Source organism: Microtus pennsylvanicus, chromosome 15 (genome assembly GCF_037038515.1).
Source record: "Microtus pennsylvanicus isolate mMicPen1 chromosome 15, mMicPen1.hap1, whole genome shotgun sequence".
In the NCBI taxonomy this organism is placed as follows: domain Eukaryota; kingdom Metazoa; phylum Chordata; class Mammalia; order Rodentia; family Cricetidae; genus Microtus; species Microtus pennsylvanicus.
In genome coordinates, this window is record NC_134593.1 from 5,603,991 (window position 1) to 5,626,474 (window position 22,484).

General features: G+C 41.7%; 1 protein-coding gene across 18 annotated transcripts in view; it reads right to left on the reverse strand.

Moving 5' to 3' along the window:
- Positions 1–1,265: 1,265 nt before the first annotated feature.
- The window catches only part of Kcnma1 (potassium calcium-activated channel subfamily M alpha 1), a 719,966-nt gene continuing 698,747 nt past the window's right edge, over positions 1,266–22,484 (reverse strand). For 5 of the 18 annotated variants that reach the window (XM_075949395.1, XM_075949391.1, XM_075949398.1 and 2 more), the window contains 3 exons: positions 20,747–20,865; positions 18,649–18,873; positions 1,266–9,744 (listed from right to left, as the gene is read on the reverse strand). In XM_075949395.1, the coding sequence (XP_075805510.1) occupies positions 9,723–9,744; positions 18,649–18,873; positions 20,747–20,865 (366 nt within the window). In that variant the 3' untranslated portion in view covers positions 1,266–9,722. Of the gene's footprint in view, positions 9,748–16,271; positions 18,874–20,746; positions 20,866–22,484 lie in introns of those variants that run through there. The other 13 variants (XM_075949394.1, XM_075949390.1, XM_075949397.1 and 10 more) reach the window with 4 other exon arrangements.

A 22,484-nucleotide genomic window follows, 5' to 3' on the forward strand; every position in this document is an offset into this window, starting at 1 on the left:
CAGAGATTTGGTTTTCAAAGTATCAGTCAATTAGATTATTCTTCAAATAACTAAGCATACATTTTATGTCTTCTCAATAGGTCACTGCATTCTCTCCCACAGATCAGTTTTTAATATGTGATCTGATAATTCACATTCAGGTGAGAGACATAGAATCATGCTATTACATACTGCAGCACCAGGTTCCAGTAAAGGAATATAAACATTGTCTAATGAAGATGGGCACAATCTCTAAAGATATTATCAACAGGCTCTATACAGCCCATACATGGAATGCTCTCACAAGCTTCTTTTCCAAGAAGCAAGATCAGTTTTAGACCAAGGAGTCCCACATTCTGGAAAGACTTCAAATTCACAACATCCTGAAGATCTGAAGCAGGGACTCAAATCTCAGTGTTGTTATTAGATCTTATTGACTTGGAAATGAAGTTTTATCTGTGGCCCCAGGGTACAAGAAAGCCAAGCCCTTCAGCAAGCTCCAACCACTGGGTTTGGATAAGTTAAAGGCAGGGAGACTTTATTTATAGAGATAGCAAGGAAAGATAGCTGGTTTGAGAACAGATGGCAAAAATGAGCCCATGCTTACATCTTACGATTCTACGGAACATAGCCCGAGTCTTTAGAGCTCTACATCCTGAATCTTTCTGTAGCAGCACGTGACCTGCTAGCCCATTGTGACCCTGTAGGACTCTAAGAGTTTCGTTGACACCTGATGTGCGATGTCTTTCTTGCTTTTATTGGTTGATGAATAAAGCTGTTTTGGCCAATGGCTTAACAGAGGGAGAGAGAGAGAGAGAGAGAGAGAATGAATGAGAAAGTAGGCAGAGTCAAAGAGATGCCATGTAGCTGCTGAAGGAGACAGACACCAGAGCCTTAACCGGTAAACCACAGCCTTGTGGTGATACACAGAATAATAAAAATGGGTTAAATTAAGATATAAGTGGTATCTAGGAAAATGCCTGAACTATAGGCCAAACAATGTTGTAATTAATATAGTTTCTGTATGATTATTTGTGTCTGGGCAACTGGGAAATGAACAAGCAGTCTCTGATTACAGACACCAGCAGTCATACCTCCCCAGGACTGCACATGGCAGCGTTGGGAATCACCCTGGCTCACCCTTGCAACTATAGAGGCAAATTATTGGCTTGCCACAATTTTACCTTCATCTTCATAGGGGTTGGGAGGTTATATAAGAATGTTGACACCACACCCTCCCGACACCCTCATGTGACAGTTACAAAGACACAAGAAGCACTCCATAGTTTAGAACACAAATACATAAATTTTTAATCTGCGAAAAATACAAAATGAAACCATGTACAAGTTATGTACAAACCCTTTTTACAAGACAAGAGAGTTATCACTGGTTGTCACAGATGACAGAGTTGGGTAGGTCTTTTCAGAGCACCAGCATTTATTCTCTTCTCCAGTTCTTGTCTGGTCACCTAATTCATCGTAGCCACAGTCACCATGCCAGCAATCAGTATGTGAAAGACAGATGGACAAACCACGCTCTTTTCCCTTAATGAACATGTAGGTTGACCTCTGCATATGTGTACCTCTGCATATGTAAACCACTGAAATGCTTTTTTTTCTTTGTCCCCTGAAGAAATCCCAAATGAAGGTTTTGGTGTTCAGTGGGGGAATAGTCTCTTTCCAGCATCTGCATGGTGAAAATGAGCCAGACACTTTAGGCAGGATGTGATTGTACCACCTGGGAATGGAAGGTTCTTAATTAGGATTTCCAGGCAGATCTGGGTTTATGTTTGAAATGTTGCAGTTCTGTCTGATCATTTGAGTACATAGCGGAAGGAAAAGAAGAAGAGAGGTTTTGGGGTGGGAAAGACTCTGGTTTAGTGTAGACTTGTGGCTTGATTTGTCTCATTGTAGGGGCTCCATTCCCTAATGACTAACCCCTCAAACTGACCCTGGATCCCAAGGGCAGGAAGCTCTGGGTTGCTTTGGCAGGCACATGTGATGTGTATGTATATTTCCATCTAAGACTCTAAACAATAGGACTGTTACTGTATCCTAAAACAGACCCTGGAGAGCGTGGGGGAGGTCAGCTTTGGAGAACAAGAAGAAACACAGAAGTTCCTTAGGGAATAAATAAGGGGAAAATCTTTTCATTGTAACGTTCTGCCTAGAAATAAGATCAGTTTTCACCTGTGCAAAAAGCTCTGATGTACAGCCTGGTCCAGGAAAGCCATCAGAGCAAGATGACCTTAGCATTTTGTGTATTAAGCCTTTTGCAACTAGAGGGGTCTGGGTGTTCTATGCATGAGGGATGAAGAGCAATGGGATGCCATGACTTGATGAAAGGAGAGATCAACTCACAACCCCTTGTTGTGGACGCTTCAGAAGGCTTGCTGTGGCCTAGATGCCCTGTATATCCTCCATTCCTATGGTGTACAATGTGACATAGAGTGGCCTGGTAGTTTCCCACCCAATATAGTTCTCAGGGCAACCACAGGAAAAAAAGACAAGGGGAAAAATGATCCATTCAGTCTGCCTCATTACTTCTGAGTCACCATTTCAGATACCCTTCATCTCAACCCTCATGGATGCCTCTTTCTATCTTTAAATACCTTTCTGTTTCCTATTCTCCAAACACTGAATGGATCTGTCTTAATTGCATCTACTTGATTTGTTCCTTTGAGCCCCTGAAAACTCGGTTATAACCCCAGACAGATCTACTCACCATCATCTAAACCTATGTTTATCCCTTTATTGAACTTAACTACGCTATTCTCTTTATAAGTATCTGGTGTGTGGGTGGCAGGGAGGGGCTTTCATAGGGCCAGGCCTTCCCAAAGCATCTTCTCAACTTTGCCTCCTCAGCCCAAGACAACTTCCTGGTGGGAAAGGATCTCTCTCCTGCCTTGTATCAAGAAGAAAGCAGTCCATTTCTCAGCTTCCTGAGTTCGTGTCACATTCTTATCATCTCCTCATCTTCTCTGTCCCTCAGCATTGCCCTGTCCTTGGGGTCTGCAGTAAGCATTTCCTTTACAAAGAATCTGTCACTCGTACCCAGCAAGAGAGGCTAATTCAGACTTCAGAAGCTGTTACAATCCATGATATTTATTTGCACATTGTATTTACTGAAAAAAGTCTTTATCGGGTGCTGTTGTTCATGGCATGTCTTCTGTTCCCAAGAGACACAAGTTGTCCAGCAACAAGTGCACAAGGACTCCTTAGTAAACTAATGAAATCACTGATCTATCCATATTTCTGGATGAGCTGGGATGTTGCCTCTCATCTTACCTGACTCTGAAACCCCATCTATTCCACAAAGCTTGACTTAATACTTCAAACCATACCACTGTCTGTTCCTTCTACTCCTGCTCTATTAGAAAAGTGGTGTATACACGCTTACTCTTTCTCTACTGGTTCTTTAGGGTTTCCTTTTAAGCTTACTGCAAGTAAGATTGTGACATACTCCTTCCTCCAGCCTGAATCATTCCTCTAACTGGTGTTGTCTACTAGTTCCAAGTTACTGGATTACCTGACAAAATGCTTACATAATGTTGGAAATTGGAAGTCCTGCATTCTTGATTGTCCTATGATTTGTTGGCAGTCCACCAGATGTTCTTATTATATAATGTCTTTAAAATGGTATAGCCAGCAGGTTTCTTTAAAACAATCTGAAAGTCTGTTCCTTCCCCTTCATCTATGTGGTGGATCTACCACTGATATTCTAGTAATTGGCTACCGCCGGGCTGGTGTATGCCTGGCAGGGAGATAATGTATGAAGGAGGCTGTTCTGCTTGATGAGCTGTTATTGAGTGCAACCCATAGGACTTCACAGTGCTGAGAGAATGTTCAGCTGGACAGCCTACATTTCTGGGATACCTTCCAAAAAGAAGCAAACATCTCAAAAGCTTCATCCCCCAAAAGGGCGCCATCATCCCTGCCAATCACTCTTTGTTCAGACCTTTCAGTAACACTCTCTGACTTTTTAAATCAATTCTCTACTTAATTGTTTTTTTTTATTTTATGTTCATTGGTGTTTTGCCTGCATGTGTGTCTGTGTGGTGGTGTCAGAAGCCCTGGAACTGGAGTTATAGATGAGTGTGGGCCACCATGTGGGTGTTGGGAATTGAACTCAAGTCCTTTGGAAGAGCAGCAACAGCTTTTAACCACTGAGTGATGCCTCTAGCCCCAAAGCTCTACTTTAATGTGGCTCTTTAACTACCTACTTTCTATCATCTTCTACGAAGTCTTGTCCTACTTTTTCTCAGCTTGTGGATGCAGACTTACTACCAAAGGTAAGTTTCTCACATATCAAAATCACTTTGGTTATCATTATAACCCCTTAAGTTTTTTCTCACTGGAAAATTCTCAGGATCCCTGTGCCTTCAGTCAAACCACGTATTTCCTACTTGACAGCCTCCACAGCCCATCTAAGAATGGGTTCCTATCATTTTCCCCATTTCTGGTTAAGGGAACATATTCTTCCCTATCCTAGGCATTGCCTCTTGCCTGGGTTTCTTAAAGTATCATATCTATCTCCTTTTGTTCTCTGTAACTTTTTCATTGACACCTAGAGTTACCCTCTTTCAGGCCCATTTTCATGCTCAAAACCACAGTTTTTGAGAAGAGAGAGTCTAATTAAGAATCATTTCTGCCTCAAGCCATGTGAGACTGAATATTGAGGAGCTCCTAAGTACTGTAGGGCTAAAGGCCTTTGGCCACCTAGGTCCCTTTCTTAATATTTTTTCAAATCACTCTTATCATTGGTACTGAAATATAAAATTTAAGATGTCCTCTGCATTGCCTTATTTTAATGGTAATCTTGGAATAATTAATAGCTAGTAATACATAAGCAACAACCAGTTAGGATAAATTTGGCTTAAACAACCTTAATATTCAACTAGAATATCTACATTTCTATGATTCCCTTCCAGAAACAACTGAACATCTCAAAATCTTCAGTCCCCAAAGGGCACAATCACTGCCCTTCACTCTGTTCAGAACTTTCAGAGACTCTGACTTTCTATTTATTTGTTCCTTAAACAAATAAATCCAAAGGAGTCATCATTTTCTCAAGTAACCATGGGATTTAAGTGAGAAATCATTGTTTCACAAAGAAAAACACCCATTAAGAGCAGAGGCAGAAAAGAAAGTTCAAAAATTTCTCAGTTCGCTAAGTTTCAAAACTGATGGCTTAAGCCTTTAGTAATAAGGGTGACTATGCCAGTGATTTTTCCACTGTCCCAAAGGCAGAAAATATGAATAAAATAAAAAATGAGAAGATCTGGAGCTGGAACTCAATGTTCAATGAATTTGTGTGATCTCTTGGTAGTCAAGATTTTGCCTGGTCAATTTACTATACTGTTTACCTTTGAGCTCAAAGAAAATTAATGGGAATAATAGCAGGAGAGTAGAGGTGTCCAAACTCTCTCTACATGCTATTGGGCTAGAGATGAAGAGACTAGCGAAAACTATGCTGGACCAGGAGACAAGGAAGGAGAGGAGTGAGGTTGCAAAGAGAAACCCAGAACCAACAAAACCAGCTCATCAATGGTGGAGGTGGATGTTATTGTATGATAGAGGTGGGTGTGATATCATGATAGAGGTGGATGTGATGGTATGATGGGGGTGGATGTCATGGGACGATGGAAGTGGGTGTGATGGGATGATGGAGGCAGATGGGATGGGATAACAAAGGTACATGTGATATCATGATGGAGGTGGATGTCATGGGATAATGAATGTGGATGTGATGTTATGATGGAGGTGGATGTCATGGTATGGTGGAGGTGGGTGTGGTGGTATGATGGAGGTGGATGTGATAGGATAATGGAGGTGGATGTGATGGGATGATAGAGGTGGATGTGATGTCATGATGGGGGTTGATGTGATGGGATGATGGAAGTAGATGCAATGTTATGATGAAGGTGGATATGATGTTATGATGGAGGTGGATGTGATGGGATGATGGGGGTGGATGTAATGTTGTGATGGAGGTGGATGTGATGTTATAATGGGGGTGGATGTGATGCTAAGATGGAGGTGGATGTGATATCATGATAGAGGTGGATGTCATGGGATGATGGAGGTGGATGTCATGGGATGATGGAGGTGGATGTCATGGGATTATGGAGGTGGATGTGATGTTATGATGGAGGTGGTTGTGGTGGTATGATGGAGGTGGATATGATGGTGTGAGGAGGTGAAACTGACTGTATGAAGGAGGTGAACATGACTGTAAGCATTTGCATCTCAACTTTGAGAGCTTCCAAGCTGAAAAGTTCAAAAATGAACCTGACTGTTCTATGTTCAGAGCAGAAAATGGATATTGGGTTTAGCTCAGAAAGCCTACATGGGCAACAAGGCCAGAAGAGCCATGATTACAGCTCTGGAAAGATTGTCTACAATGACTGAGGCAATGTAACTACTGTCTTAATTGGTCTGAAAGGGACCTTATCCAGCTCAAGGAATCACTGTCAGTGATTTAAGTCACTGAGACTTGGAGGATTTAAAGAACATTTTCATAGTTAATTGTATCTGAATGCTCTTGAACTTTCAAATCAGGCACAGTTGGGGGCACTTTTTGTTTTCCATTCAAAATATCCCTAATTTCATACATTTTCTCATTCTCCATTTCAACTCAACAGATACCACTCTAATTCCTTGATTAAAACTACCGTCACTTAAGAAACAAACCAACAAACCAAAACAAAGTGTACCTTGTAGAAGGAAGGCCAGGTTACCTAGTCATGATCAGTCTTAAACATTAACCATTTTAAGTGAATACATTCCATCTGCTTTGGAGAGGACATTTTAAAATACAGTTGATTAGACAAAAAGCACATTGCCTGCATGAGAAAGACGGTGAGGGCAACGATGGACTCACGGGTAGTTTCTGTTTTACAAATGGCCTGATTCCCAAAGCACTCAAGCAACATGAATTTGCCAAACTATCTTTTCTGAAACCCTACAAAGGGACTAGAGATCAGAGCCTTCTAATGTGGAATACGCCAGAGAAGACTGCCATTGCCCCAAGGGGAATATGGTTAGAAAGTCCGATTTTTTTTATTGTTTTGTTTGTCTCTTTGTTTTTTTTACTTTTAAAGGACTCAAAACTCAACAAATAGAAACAAATTGGGATCTTTGGGAAATGCCTTGAGACCTCCAGTTATTTTTAATAAATGATATTTCTATTTCAATTGATTGGCCTTGAGTTTTTGACAAAGGTGCCACCACCAGGTCATTTTCTGTAACACCTTAGAATCATACTTGATTTGTTTTTCATTTATTGCTCTATCTTAGAAGAAAATAGAACTATGTTATCATGGGTTTTGAAAGCTGCTTGGTGAACTGAAGGAGTTCCTAGCTGTAGGATACTATCATTGTAGCCATTGTGGTTTTAAAAAAAAAGTTTAGATTTAAATCTCTAGCTATCATGGGAAATGAGATAGGGGTTATGCTTCTGCATAGTGTTGAGACTGCTATTCTTCTAATGAAAGATTATTTAGATAAACAACATTGGTTGCTATAGAAGATCAATGAACAAATTCAGAGGTGGTTAGTAGGAATGGGTGTGAAGAAGAGCCTACTGTGGTTCAGGAAGGAAAGAAGAGCGTGATTGACATAAATGGACTTAGGTAACCCCAATGCAAAATCATGATGTGTAAGGAAGTCTTTGCTTTCAGGAATGCTGTCAATACCCTAGTAGTGGATTCTCCTCACCAACACATTTGGGTTCTGTTGGAAACCAAGAAATGTTTATAAGCCTGAATATAGACTGCTGACATCATTTTAGCCTGAGTAGACTAGTGATTGATTATATTTTTTGTGTTAACAATCCAATTGGACACACATTACATTCACAATACTTTTATAGAACTAATTCTACAAAATGTGACAACAGAGTAACCACAGTCCGACAAGTCACTGCAGGACAATGCCTACGAGGTGGAAGCACAACTACATTGGCTCTGCAGGGAGTGGACAGAGGTGGAAGCTCATTTTGCCTACATTGGTAATTGGAGTCCTTAGTGGACATACGGTTTCATGGCGATTGCATTGCTTTGCTCTGCTCTGATTTGTACTATCATAGCTAGGTACCACAGAGCCATGGTCATCTAAAACATCAATGGAGGAGATGTCATGGGACTTTGGGGGCTATTTTGGTTAGATTGAGGAAGTTTCCACATTTTACATTTTTAAGAAAATAAAAATCACAGTCACGCCCATGCTTCTCTAGAGACCCTGATGATCATATCAGAGATTGATCACCATGAGGTTGAAAGACTTTCTGAGTCATTGGAACGAAACAGTTGTTGAGTGACTATACACTGGGCATGCATGCAACAGCAGAGATGAGACGTCACAATTGCATCTGATGGCTAGAAAAATCTTTTGACCACAGGTTGAAGTGGCTGATACATTTGATTTCATTGCTGGTAATTTTCAAAGGCCTTTTTCTAACAGTCTACTGTAAGAGCATGACTTACTTCCTTTCAGTTGGTATTGGTTTCATAAATTTTTTTAGCGAGTTTGAATGTTTTGTCCCAGCAATTCAACCAAGGAAAGCCAGCAAATGAAAATCTGAGCCAAAGACATCTTCTTGACAATGGACATTGTCTGCCGTCTAAATAAATAGTGCATGCTAAGCGTTCGGTAAAACTACTCCATGATGTTCACAAACTTCCAGGCTAATAGCTCTGAATGGGGAAAAGAATTCACCAGGTCCTCCCACAGTTGACAGAACTTGTTTGGGTGATTTAGAGTATGAGATGAGGAGCATAACAGCTTGGAGGAGGCCCCACCATGAGAACAATAAACAAGCCTGCTCTTGGTGCACGACTTCCGCATTCTAGTTGTGCCTGCATATTTTGAGCTGGCTGGTTAAACCTGATCTGGCAACTGCAGAAAAGCTGCAAAAAGCTCTTTCTTTTAGATATATGAACAAAGGCCATGAAACGCTGCATGAAAACCGAAACTACAGAGATCTGACTTTCAATTGTGTGGATAAATAAGTTTGATTTGCTAAGAGTTGGTGTTAAAACAGATCTAAACACACAACCATCCGGGGAGACGCAAATATTCACCTCTGCTCTTGGGACTTTTTTTTTATTTACTAAAATATGTTTTATGTTTATGTAGATTGTTGACTACCTTAAATTCTTTTAGTAATCCATTTTCCTTAATTACAAATTGGGGTGGTGACCATCATTCTCCTCAAAGAAAAAGAAAGAAAGGAGAGAAATACACATTTAAGGAATCTGGCCACTTACTCATTTTGATTTTACATTGCTGTGATATGTGGGAAGATAATCTGGCAATGAAAAAAAAAAGAAAAGAAAAAAATATATTTTCTTTCTAATAAATAAAAATAATTTAAAACCCTAGAAGCTATACATGACTATTTTTAGTATGTTCATTTATAAATGAAACCATTTCCAAAATACATGGAAGCAATATTCAAGGCAAAGAGAAAAATCTGTCTACTTTATTTTCTTGCAAATTCTTGCTTACTCTAGTGTTTCCACCAGTGATTCGGCATGGAAGAGGAAGAGAAGTCACATCACCATTATGAAGTTTGTCAGGCTTTAAAAAAATAGTTCTGGTCTCCTGGGAGTCAACATTCATCTTCAACTTCTCTGATTGGAGGGATCAAGCTGCTTGTGGATTTGTATTGGTTGATCTGGTTAGCCATGTGGGTACTCATGGGCTTGATTTGAATGTTTCTGGGATAGGCATTATCCGGTTCATCTGTAAACCATTTCTTTTCTGCTAAAGGGCAAAATGGATAGAGAACAAGAAGGAAAAATGAGAAGCTTAATTAGTCCTAGGTTAAGCTTTTGGAAAGTTCATTGAAAATGCATAAAGGAAATCAATAGAAGCCGACAGTGAGTAATTGCTAAGACAGTGCAGTGGACAGAAGCCCCCAGAACCTGAACCGTGCCTCTCTTTCCTGTAGCAAGTAAAGAACAAAGTGAATCTGCTATTGAGCCTGGGAGACTCTAGGAGTTGGCCAACCTCGAGACTAAGCTGGAGTGGATGGTTACGGTCCCTACTGTGGAACAAACGGTTCAGACGCTTTCCTGGTTTCACCTCTACCCAGCCTTTTCTTGGCTTTGTTCTGACAAGTCAACAGTACCACTTCTGTCCTGTCTGCATCCCTCCCGTGGTCTGGTGGAGAAGGTGTCCTAAAGAAATCCCGTAGGATTTGTTGGCCAATAAGAGTAAAAATCAGAATAGGAGACCATTCTAAAAGAGTATTTTGAAAAGGTTTTTATTTAAAGAAAGAGAAGTCTGTGGGTATGAAGTCATGGAAAGCATTGCAGGTGGCAGTGTCTCCGCTGATTATAATAACCCACGTTGTCGGCAGAGAGCTCTTGGGGCCTTGCCACTTTCCTTTCCATCCCATACAGGAAAGGCTGAGAGAGGTTGCTGAGTCAGGGCCAGTGGGGTGGACTGGGAGGGCAGCTCTGCAGAGGAACAGCCTCTTAGCTGAGCTGTGCTATTTTACAGGATTCAGTTCTATCTAATCCCCTTTCTAGGATTAAAATTTTCTGAAAAATTGGCCATGTGTATGGACAGGAAGGGACTGGGAAGTAGAACATCTAGCTTGGGGGACTGTAGACTTCATTACCGTGACAGAAGGAAGGGAGAGGGAAAGGAAACCAGTTTGCTAATGCTGTCACTAGTCTAGAGACAATGGTCCCTATGGCTTTTGTTTTTATTGCTTATGGAATAATTTACATCTGCCTTGTGTCTGGTTGTGAACATACCTTTTAAAATGATTGCCCAGATAGCTCAGTGTGTGTGTGCGTGTGTGCGTGTGCGTGCGTGTGCGTGTGTGTGTGTGTGTGTGCGCGCTAGCTTATAAATTAAGCATCTGTGATTAGCTCATGACCACTCTTGTTGGTCAGTATTCCCACCATTTTCAGTGTTCTTGCTCCTCAATGTGGCTGCCTCTGGGGCTAGGGTATGATTGGGAAAAGCCCAAAGGAGGCTCGGCAGCTCAGTTCTGCCCTCAGGACACTTGCTACCTCTTGCATGGTTTTCCCCATGATCCTTCCTGCTCCGGTTCTCCTACCTATTCTAATTATGTTCCCTTTGATTTGAACAGATTGGACGATAGGAACTCATAATGTTCCATCCTCACGGCGAAGCTAACTGATTAAGTGCTTTAAATTATCCTCCCTGACAGAATGATAAAGTTACAATCTGCTCTGAGATGATCTACAGCTTGCCAGCCTCCTACAGCTTCTTTCTACATTCATTTATCTTTTTGTCAAGAGGAGGGTTTTTTTTTTCCCCTAAGCTTCAATTCCATAGATCTTTTAAAGTCATCAGCACATCTGAATTATTAATGAGGCTTTAGAGGCAAGACTCCTGATGGGCTGGTTAAAAAAGGTTGTATAGAAATCTGGGACTGTGTACACATCAAAATAATTTCAGCTCCATTTAAAAAACCATTTAGTTCAAGTGTGACATAGATGAACCATTATGCATTTGTGGAAACCAATTTCTTGTGATCTACGATTAAACTAACCTTTCAGAGAAGAGTAAAGTGTGATGGTTATCATGTTTTAAAAGCATTGCCAGGTCTCAGAAACAATTTCCAACTAGGACTTTCTCAAACAGCTCATGTGCAGAGATGAGGCTCTGAGTGGGGCCTGCTGTTTACATTGTTGGCCCAAGCTGCCCTTGGCTCTGGCCGCACAGTTCTGCAGAACAATTTTGCTGAAGGGATTTAGTGCTAGGCTGCACATGCCAGGTAGGAAGAGTAAGTCTTGTTGGTGGAAAGGGGGGGATGTGTTTTGGGTGAAAGACCAAACAGATGCAATTTGCTGATTTTTTTTTTTTTACAACCGCTGCAGAGAATAACTGTTGAGAATTTAGTATTTGCAGTTCAATTCAAAGGGGGCACTTTGACCTTTCTCCATGGACAGAATATCAGTTTTCTCCAGCTATCTGTAAGAGAGACAGCATTACTGGTCTCATTTAAATTTCTTCTTTCTCTTTAAATTTCTTGCCACAAAAGACAACTGAGGTAGAATAGCCCCTGCGGTTGAAGAATGCAGCTCCAAGCAAGGAAAGATTTGTAGGCAAACACCTCCAATTGGGAGGTGATATTCTCACTGTCCCTGATAAGCTACTGTTTAATTCAGTGTCTTCTAAACTCTAAATGCCTATGCTGTGTGAGGCCAGGTCAAGTAAGATGTTGAGGAAACTGAGCTAGTGAGCTGTTCTGAACCTTATAAGAATGTCTAGGGACAAAGGTCTCCCATCATCTTCAGAGAGAGGTACATTTTAGTGGTCACCATCCATTGGGCTTCCATGGAATGTGTATTGATCAAGACAGTGACAATTTGGCATACGGAATCTTGTCGTTCAAGGACAAAGCTGCACCAATGGATCAATACGAAACTGGGCACAGGGAAGAGGGCTAAAGCAGGAATTCTAGAAAGTGCTGAGTGAGAAAGGGAATCCACTCCAATGCTTTACTAGCTCATTTCTTCTATGCGGCCCTATTTCAGACCTAAGACGAGAAGTACTGGGGTCTATGAGGCTTTTAAGGTGCCGGGACCCCCCACCCATAAAATGAAAAAAAAACCTGTGTTTGTTCTTAGACTTCTTGAAGGTGACATATGTCACCCTATTCTGAGAACTCTGTGCGATCTGTCAGAAACTTCTGTCACAAGGCAGTTAGAGTTAGGGAAAAAATGGCATGTCACTATCTTAATTTTTTTTTTTTTGTCACAGGGTTTCTCTGTAGCCTTGGCTGTCCTAGAACTTGCTTTGTGGACCAACCTGGTCTCGAACTCACAGAGATCCACTTGCCTCTGCCTCCCAAGTGCTGGGATTAAAGGTGTGTGCCACCACCACCTGACTGCTACATTATTGAGAGTGTAATGTTGTACAGAAACTAAGCCATTATGCACACTATGGACACACCATGTGGAGGTGGCCGGTGAAATGGCAGCAGCTTGTGGTCTAGAGTGAAGTGTACCTGGCTCTGTCATATCTTATCTGCTCTGAAAACGCTGTGTAATGAATCTTGTTGTAATTTGTTCTATAGAATACGGTTGAGGAAATAGTCTTCCTAATCTTGTTAGCTAGGTCAACAGAACAGGTATCAATGGCTTACTACACATTCAGTTACATAGTAAGCAAATAATGTTTGATAAGTTTGTTAATGCTTTTAATGATAGGGACTTTGGTGTTCTTCAGACTCCAATGTCAGTCACATGGAGATTCTAACATCCCCAACATCTAATTTGATCATAAGAGTTGAATGTGTTTGCAACCGCAACTCGCTGAGCACAATAGCTGTAATGACTGCCTAAGCGTTAGCTTTAAGGTTAGTACTGAGAAGAGTAGGATGTGGGTTGGGTGGTACCTTCCATATGTTGTGTTTACAAATGAAGTTCTTCAATGGAGAAGCCAGGGCAGAGACCTAGGATGTATGAGCTGGGGACTTGCCTAAAGAATATAGATATGGCAATAGAGATGACAAGGGAGGATCTTATGGGCAGACTTCATCTGGAAGGTGGCTGAGAAGAAGGGTAATACGGTGTTATGCTAGGGAACTCAGGGCTCTCATGTAGTGGGTCTTTGTTTCTGACATCAGATTTCCCTTGATGTTTGGAGAACCACCTACGCCTTCCCTCACTAGTACAAGGGTAGGGTTTAGAACAAGGGTTTAGATTCCTTCCTGGGGGAAAGTTACTATGGTTAAGAGGGGCTGAGCTCTCCAAAGCTCCACAAACAGAGGGAGAAACAGTTGCACTATGAACACTGAGCCTTTGCTGGCTCCATGGGCTGTCAGTGTCGTGGGCTTTAGCCTTTTCTCATGAGTACACCCCCAAGAAGACCGCAGAAAAGGGGAACTGATAAAGGCACTTGGAACACTAGGCGCTCTGTAGCATCACGAGCTGAGTCTGTGAGAGCAAAGGCATGGAAGGAAAAGATCCCAGTTGCATAGCAAGAACAATGAGACAGCAACGGCTACAGGGAGCTCCAGCCTACAAGGGCAACTCCATGCGGTTTCCTGGGTTACGTTTCTGATAGGCAGTGTGGTGTTCCTCCTCTGCTCACAAAATCCTGATGATCCCAAGCAAAACTATACATCCTGTCTCCTCCTCTTCTGCCTCAGCAGAACACAGCCATTCCACAGACATAAGCATAGTCTCTACCAGACCCAGACAAGCTTCCTTGATCTCACTTCTTTGTAATGGACCACTATGACTGTCACTGCATCTCTGTATCCTGTCAAACCCTGAGGACACTCTTTCCTCTTAGGTAGCAGGAGTTTCTCTCACTCACTTCCATGTGCAGTCTCCTTATGAGAGATACTTAACGAGCTTAGTGACAGGTGCTCACAGCTACTTCCTTATCATATTATGACAAAGCAGGCATTGGCTGATGGAAGCTGGTGGAGAAAATGATTTGAACCCTGTCTTATCTTCCACTCCCTGAAGTTTCTGTACTTTCTTGTTCTTCAATGAGCCTGTTGCTATAGGAACCTGGAAGGTTGATATAAGTATCTCTATTGGGATATAGACACCCTTAAGGCATTCCTGTGCTGAAAGAGAGTCAGTCAAAGGTCCCTCTGGTCACCTAGGATCTCCATAATGCAGCCAACGGGCACAGACAGTCTCTCTAGTCACTAAGCTCATATGGCTTGCCCCCTGGCTTGAAAACAGAATCTGGCTCCAAGAGTCCGACACCAGCAAATCAGCTATGTCAACACCTCAGGCATTAATTGCCACTTTCCCAAAAATAAACCAAGGGCATGTGTGTAAATTATAAAACAGCTTAAAACTGTGATAAAATCGATTAAGTTGAGAGTTTTTTGAAATATATATTGCATATACCTACTTTAATACCCTCAGTCATAAGCCCTAACTTCAGAATAGAATTTGAAATGTCTCCAAAATGCAGTGAAAACCGGAACGTGCAAGGATCCATTTGAACTAGATTTGAGAAGGACTTCAGTGGCATCTGTGAGGGATGTTGACATGTCCACAGTTATCAGACAGCTGGTGCTGAGATTTTCCTCCTAGCTTACCAACTCACTTAACATTGGCCCTTTCCAAAGCCCAAGCAAATTGGCTCAAAACTGCTTCTCTCTTCCAGCTCTGGGAAGATCACTGAGTTCCAAGCTGTGATTCATATTAAATGCATGCTTTTCTCTTCACAGTGTTCTCTCACTTTCTACCATTTCTTCTCTGTTTCTCGTTGGGTGACAGGGAGTAGGAAAGAGAAACTACAGAGTCATCTGCCTCCTTCCTAAGAGAGCTTCTGTCTAATTAAGAAAAATATAATATAGAAGTTTCAGCTCTTAAGAGGGAACTCAACACAATCCCTTTGCCACCATCAGATATATTAGTAATCATTGCTCATCAGTTCTCAGTGATCTTAATGATCTGACCAGTGGAGAGTGTGTGCCCAAAGTTCAGGAAAACCCCCAAATTTCATCTCATGTCAGTCTGTTCCCATTATAGTCAATCACAGTCTCAACTACAGGAGTCACTAACCAAGAGTATTAAAATACACTTTAACTTTATACCTGTCTACCCCATTTGCGGTTGGGATTTAACAAACTCTGAAAGGCAGGTGGCAGGAGACACATGAGTACTGTCCAGACTGAGTCATCAGCCCCTTCAGCACTGGACATGCACTCTCAGCTCACCGGCTTTGACTGGCTTCAAACAGATAAAAGAGACCAATGCATTTGCCATTAATAACCCTCCTACTACAGATGAAAGGAGGATCAACCGTTAACAGGGAAGTACATTCGCCAAACGGAATAGCTGTGAATGTTTTACAGAAACAGTTATCAACTGGCATCATTGCTCGATTTGTTGGGTCTTGCCAAGATCAACACAGAGAGGTAAACAGATCGATGGGGGCTGGGTTTGGGTGGTGGTGGTGGTGATGGGGGAAGTGGAGGAAGCTGGGTTTTTCAATGGGAAAATGCTTTTGGATTTGGGGCAAGGTACCAAGGTGGGCGGGGAGGCCACGTGCAGTTTTGAAGGCAAGCCAGATGGAGAGAAGTTACCCCCAGATTACCCAATCCCCAAACCCAAGAACACCAAAACAAACTCTAAGGGATCTAGCCATAGCAGCAGCACAGCCTCATGGCGCTGAGCAATTGAGAAAGTGGAGGAAGAAAAGAAGAAGGAAGGAAGAAAGGAGGGGGAAGGGGGAGAAGCAAAACAAAATAAATAGAACCACAAACAGAACAATAAAAATAAAAATAAACAAACCAATAACAGAATAAAATTTGTAACTCCTTTTTTTTTTAATTCCACAAAAGTTTCACAAGGACAACGTTATAGAAGAAAACCCCCAGCAGTGGCTAGGTCATGCAGAACCATTAATTGTCATACCTTGGCCCATTCTAGTCATCCTTGTTGCACTTTAGAGAGAGAAGTAAGCTATGTGAGTTTTACAATGCTTTTAAACTGTCAGTATTTCCTGTTGAGCACTTTAACTGGCACATTCTCATAGTTATAAATGTTCTGAGGGCATAACTTCATAACCTCCTTTGCAAAGAATGCATGAAGATCTCTCATAATCCAAAACTAGGGGATATGTATATATAGTTATATATATATAGTTATATATATATAGTCATATATAGTTATATATAAAGAGATAGATATATGTCATATATAAATCAAAATACATAAGGACAAAAATAATTTGAAAAAAAAAATACTTCCACTCACGGGACTTTTGAATTTCCACGTACACAATGACTCCCCACCCATTGCTGGTTGGAGTACTGCACTGCTCCTGTCTTTGGTGTGGGAGGAGGTGGAGGTTCTGACTGAGCCTCACCATTTTTGTCAGTAAAAGTGCTTGTCAATCACACAGCAAGCAAATGTCCAAAATCATCATGCTGGAAGGGACAGGGGATCCAAAATCTAAACCCAAAACATTCACCATAAAAACACCTTTTTAAAAAGAGACGCTACAGCTGTTACAAACTTTCCCCTCCTTCCTGCCCTTTATTCTAGCCGAGGATTTCTAAGTAAACATCTCAGACAGGCTCATATGCACCCAAGGCTAATCTAGCCATGCCAGAATTTGGTTATGGTAAAGTTGGCCAATTCCTCAGAACTCCTATGTTCCTAGAATGTAATTTGCATGCATAAAACATCTGGTGATTGAATATTGGGGGAAAGGGGATCAGTTTATCTTCCCTCCCTTGTTGACTAACAGTTTAAAAAAAAGAATAAAAGAAAACAAAAACAAAAAAAAACTACTGAAATGTGCTTGGCTTGCTGTCGCAGCCCTTTCCTTCCTGTTTTGAAATGACAGGAGAAACTCTCTCCCCATCACTCGCTTGCCCATGTGAATTGGCTGTATGTTAAAGAGGTTGCCTAAGATGAACTTCTCCTGCCAGCCTTCTGCTTTGGGACTGTGCATCATACAGCTGTGCTAGCAATTTAAATGTGGGCACTAGTTTCTGTCTTTGTTGAGTCAACCAACGGTGGCTCCATCCTACTATATCCTGATTTATCTAGCATGTCAGCTCCTACAGAAACCATTATCTGTTGCTGGGACTTTCTCCCTCTCACTTCACCATTGCTCCAGCCCGAATTGCCCTGGCTTTGGGGCCTTCGTTAGTCAAACAAAGGGGAGTAAAAAGGTCCCCTGAGAATGCATGGAAAAATACTTGCTCTTTTCTGAGCGTTATTTATTCTGTACATAAGGTAAGTGATTCACCTTTTAAAAAATGTAAAAGTCCCAGGAAGGCAGTTCTTAATGACTTACATTTGATATTTATGATACATATGGCTTTTCATCCCAAATGTCAAAAGTGAAAGAAAAAACTAGCTATCCCTATGGCAGCATAAGGAGACAGAATAACAATTTAATATGCAACCAAACCTCTTTTCAGGTATATGAAATGGCTAGGATTTGATACATCCAGGGGTGGAAACCTGTTTTCCTCTTTGCATTAAAGTTAGAAACATTCACTTGAACTTCTGAAAGAAGTTAGCTCTGAGACAAAAAGGCTTTGGTGAATAAGTTAAAAAAAATCTCTGATACTCTCTCACAACAAGCAGGTGCTTAATCATCTTTTGCGCGTACTTTGAAAGCTTTCCAAATGTTTTGTGATACTTTAGCCCAGAGTGGAAACGATCAATGCACTTTAGTTCCTTTTGGTTGCTTGTTTCAAATGATCATGTGCTAACTTACTGTGTGTATAGAAAAAGAGAGAGAAAAGAAATAACGAAACAAAACAAATCAAAACCCAAAGCATTCTGATGGCCCTGATGAATCAGAATCAACCTGCTTTGCCTAACTGACAGATTGCAGGTGCTCCCTTCTAATCTGTGAACTCATTCCTGTAGCGAGCTATTTACATCTGGAGGATGCCTCTGGGTTATTCCCCCCTAGAATCATAAATAACTTTTGGTCCATCCACTTATTCGCTGTTGTGTTCAAGGGTTTTATGGTGGTGAAATAAAAATGACAACCACATGCACACTATCATACATATGCAAATGTGTAAAAAAAAGGAAAAGAAACAAAAAAAGAGGGGACTACAGGGAACAGGAAAGTTGCTCTGTTGGAATACCAACTGGGGAAATGAGTAGCAGATACAGTTTCACACACGGTGCCGGTGGATACACATATCAAAGTCGCTCTTCCTGAACGTACTTCTGTTTGTCGCGAGACTCCCTGGACTTGGGCCGGTTTGGCCGATTTGCTGTGGACGGGATGGAGTGGACAGAGGAGCTCTTCTTACTGGAGGACTGTGAGGAGTGGGAGGAATGAGACAGGCTGGCTCGCGATTGGCCAGCGTTGTGGTCAAACTGCATCAGGCAGAAGATCAGGTCTGTTGGTACAAGCTCAAATTCGTAGGGGGGATTGGTGATGACATACCTAGAGAGAGAAAGCAAAGTAGTCACAGGCTGAGTGGAGCAGACACATGACTTAAACCAAATTGCCTGGCTGCTCCAATATATCTGAGGAACTGGATGATGGTTCTGTAGACTTGAATCCTCTTCCGAATGAAAGAAAAGTCTCATGTTTAACTCAAGGAGGCAGTCAGAAGACCAGGCAAAGGTGCCAAGTGAGAGCTGGTGATGAAAAAAGCCACACCATAATTCATATGAGCCATATGCATTTTTTCCTACAAAGGTCCAGCTCATGATAAACAGTCACCCGATTGGGCTGTAGCTTCTATACTAGAAATTCCTGACAGCCACAGACACCCCACAGGGTCTCTGTTTGTCTTCCCTACAACTTCTTGAATAAAAGTTCTCTGATTATAAGAGCTTGACCTGCCTCTTCCCTATTCTACCAAGCTTTCTATGCATGGCTATGGTGATCACCACGTTGACTCTGTAGCAATGGATCTATGAGTTTGTTCTCAGAGGCTCCCAGGAACCTCTGAGAAAAAAGACGGGTTGTTTCCCTGGGGATGGAGCTAAGTGGCAGAGCATTTGCCTTGCAGGCAGGAAGCCCTGGATTCAATCAGTAGCACTGAAAAGAAGAAAATAAGAAAGGAAAGAAGGAAAAATGAACGAACTAAAAACAGAAGAAAAAGTTCAAGTAACCTCACTCACCCTGATCTGTGGACTCACAAGCCCTGAGGTGAGAGACTCAGTAGTCCGGCTTTGGGAAGCTCTATAGGCGAATCTCATATTCATTGCCATGTAGGAACACATCAGTATACAACAATTTTTGTTTTGTTTTGTTTCAAGACAGGGTTTCTCTGTGTAGTCCTGGCCATCCTGGAACTTGCTCTGTAGATGAGGCTGGCCTTGAACTCAGAGATCTGCCTCCCAAGTGCCACTACCTGGCATTAGACTGCAACAATTTTTAACTCTGGCTATATACTGTAATTCTCAGGCATTAAATACATAAACACTGGTATATAATTTTAAAAGTACATGTAATTTTTTTCTTACACACTGTGGAAATTACTCTAAACACAGTATTTTTTTAAAGTAATTTATTTTTATTTTATGTGCATTGGTGTTTTGCATTCATGTCTCTGTGGAGGCCCCGGAACTAGAATTATAGAGAGTTGCTAGCTGCCATGTGTGCTGCGAATTGAACCTGGGTCCTCTGGAAGATCAGTCAGTGCTTATAACTGCTAAAGCAGCTCTCCAGCCCCTAGTATTTTTTTAAATCCCACAGATGACTTTATTCTACAGGTCTGAGAAGTACCTCCATGGCACTATTTACTGGATCACACACACTACACTACAGATCTGAGAAGTACCTCTACGGCAATATTTCCTGGATCACACTACACAAACTCATGGGCTTGGGTAATTCTAGAATTACTGTTTTACCTGCTATGAGTTTAAATTAAGGCATGTAAGGGAAAGCACACAACTAGCATACCCAAATCATCATCTATTTTTGTGTAAAGTGATAATATAAAAGTTTCTTAAACTTAGATATAAGAAAGAAAGTGAATCAATCAATTACAAAATATATAAATCAAAATATAGCATCAATGTGAAGCACCTCCACATTAGGGACCAAGGAAGGGATCTGAGGAACCAGAGTTCGGGATTCTGGCTTTTGTAATGCGGTAAACAAATCCTTGCCTCAGTGACTTCACATTCATTTTCAGTATTTTTTTAAAGAAATATTTGTTATAACTCCTGGGGTCAGTGTTACACTTGACATGGGCAGTATGTTGAAGGCATGCGCATAGAGACCGTTGCCTGCAGGGAACGAGAGAAGGCACTGATGCCCCTGCACTCAGGTGAGATGGTAAGTGGGACAATGCACTCACCTTTTTGTACACTGGCTTGGGGTGCTGAGGTGGGCATCTCTCAGCCGGTAAATTCCAAAACAAAGCATATTATACGTTTTCAGAGCTTTGCAGAACAGATCACCATAACAACCACCATCCTAGGAAGGCAACAAAGGACAAGAGAAACATCAGCTTTTGCTTGCCTGGGAATCAAGGTGGGAGGCAGCTTTTCATCAACCCCTCTGTGCCTGAAGACATCAGCGTGGTTAACAGCCAGTATGTTTGACTTCAGGGAACTGACCATCACCAGGCTTCCCCTGGTGGCCACCCAGTTGTGTCCATAGCTCAAACACACTCCTGGCTTCCTTCATCTGGGATGGGGATGTGTCACTGGAAGGTCTCAGCTGTAGAGCTAGAGAGAAGAGGTGAACTCTGCAAAGCAAGGATTATATTCCCTGTGCTCAGCTGTGTCCACTGTGATGAGACCATATTGTCAGGACTGTCCAAGTGATAATGAAAAGCACTGCAAGAATAAAAGAGCAGCCCCAAGCCCTCTGGTGAGGAGACTCCAAGAAGGACTGTGTGAAAAGCACAATTTGCAGACCTCAAAGATGTCTAGGTGAAGGGCATGTGGGAGTCTGTAGGTGAGATAGCTGGGATTCACTGCACTAATCAGTTCACAACCACCCCGAGTTCTGGGGCTTAACTCAGAAGGCGAAAACAATGTGATTGTTTGCAAATGCATAGAAAATTCTGGACTTCAAGCAGGTGTGTGATACCAAGTAGACTTTACTATACAGATCAGCATGACAGAGTAGACTCACTAGAAACTGAGGGAATGCATTTGTCTTTGCTATCACTGGAATTCTCATGATGAACATCATATTAGACAACAAAAGATCCTACATTTTTCCATTACTGAAAATATTAATCTGATTCAACTGGATTAGTAAGGAAGTGATAAGGATAAGAACTACTGATGATGGAAATTGACCTTCATCAGTCTAATATAGGTCCTGGCCAAACAAGCAGCCATTTGATGGCCAAACAAGACCTTTTCCACGATGGTACATTCTGGGCAATATATAGTGTAATAGGGAAATACATTCCTAGGCTCTTGGTTCCGCTCCTTAAACACATCTATACAGGTGCTTTTGGAGTCAAGGTCAAGGTGGCACACTTTTTCCAAAGTGTCTGACACAGGACAGAGTAGTGAGTACAGAGAAACCAAAGGAAACTCTGGTCCCATCATGAAAAGGAGGTATAGGGAAGCAGGACTTGGCCCAGACTCAGAAATCCCAAGACCAAGGTTTTGCATTAGAGACCTCAAGTCATCAAAAGTGCCAGTTGAGATCTGTCACTTTGGTCAATTGTTCTGCACACACACAACTGCCTTCATGCTTTAAACCTCACCAGTGCCTGGATGACACTGTGAATAAAACTCCTGAGAAGAAGTTATGTCTATAGGGACTACGATTAGAACTGCAGTGCGGTGGTAAGATTGGGAAGCTTCTGGTCCAGAAGCTAATTACCATAACTTGGGATAGTTCTAGTCTTTTACAGCAACCATTCCCTGCCCACCTCTGCTGTGGAATAATCCTCTAGTATACTGTAACGATTTGTCACTGGAATTGGTTTAATAAAACACTGATTGGTCAGAAGCCAGGTAGAAAGTATAGGTGGGATGACCAAACTAAGGATGATGAGAAGGAGAAGGACAGAGTCAGGAGTCTCAAGCCAGATATAGAGGAAGTAAGATGAGAGTGTCATACTGAGA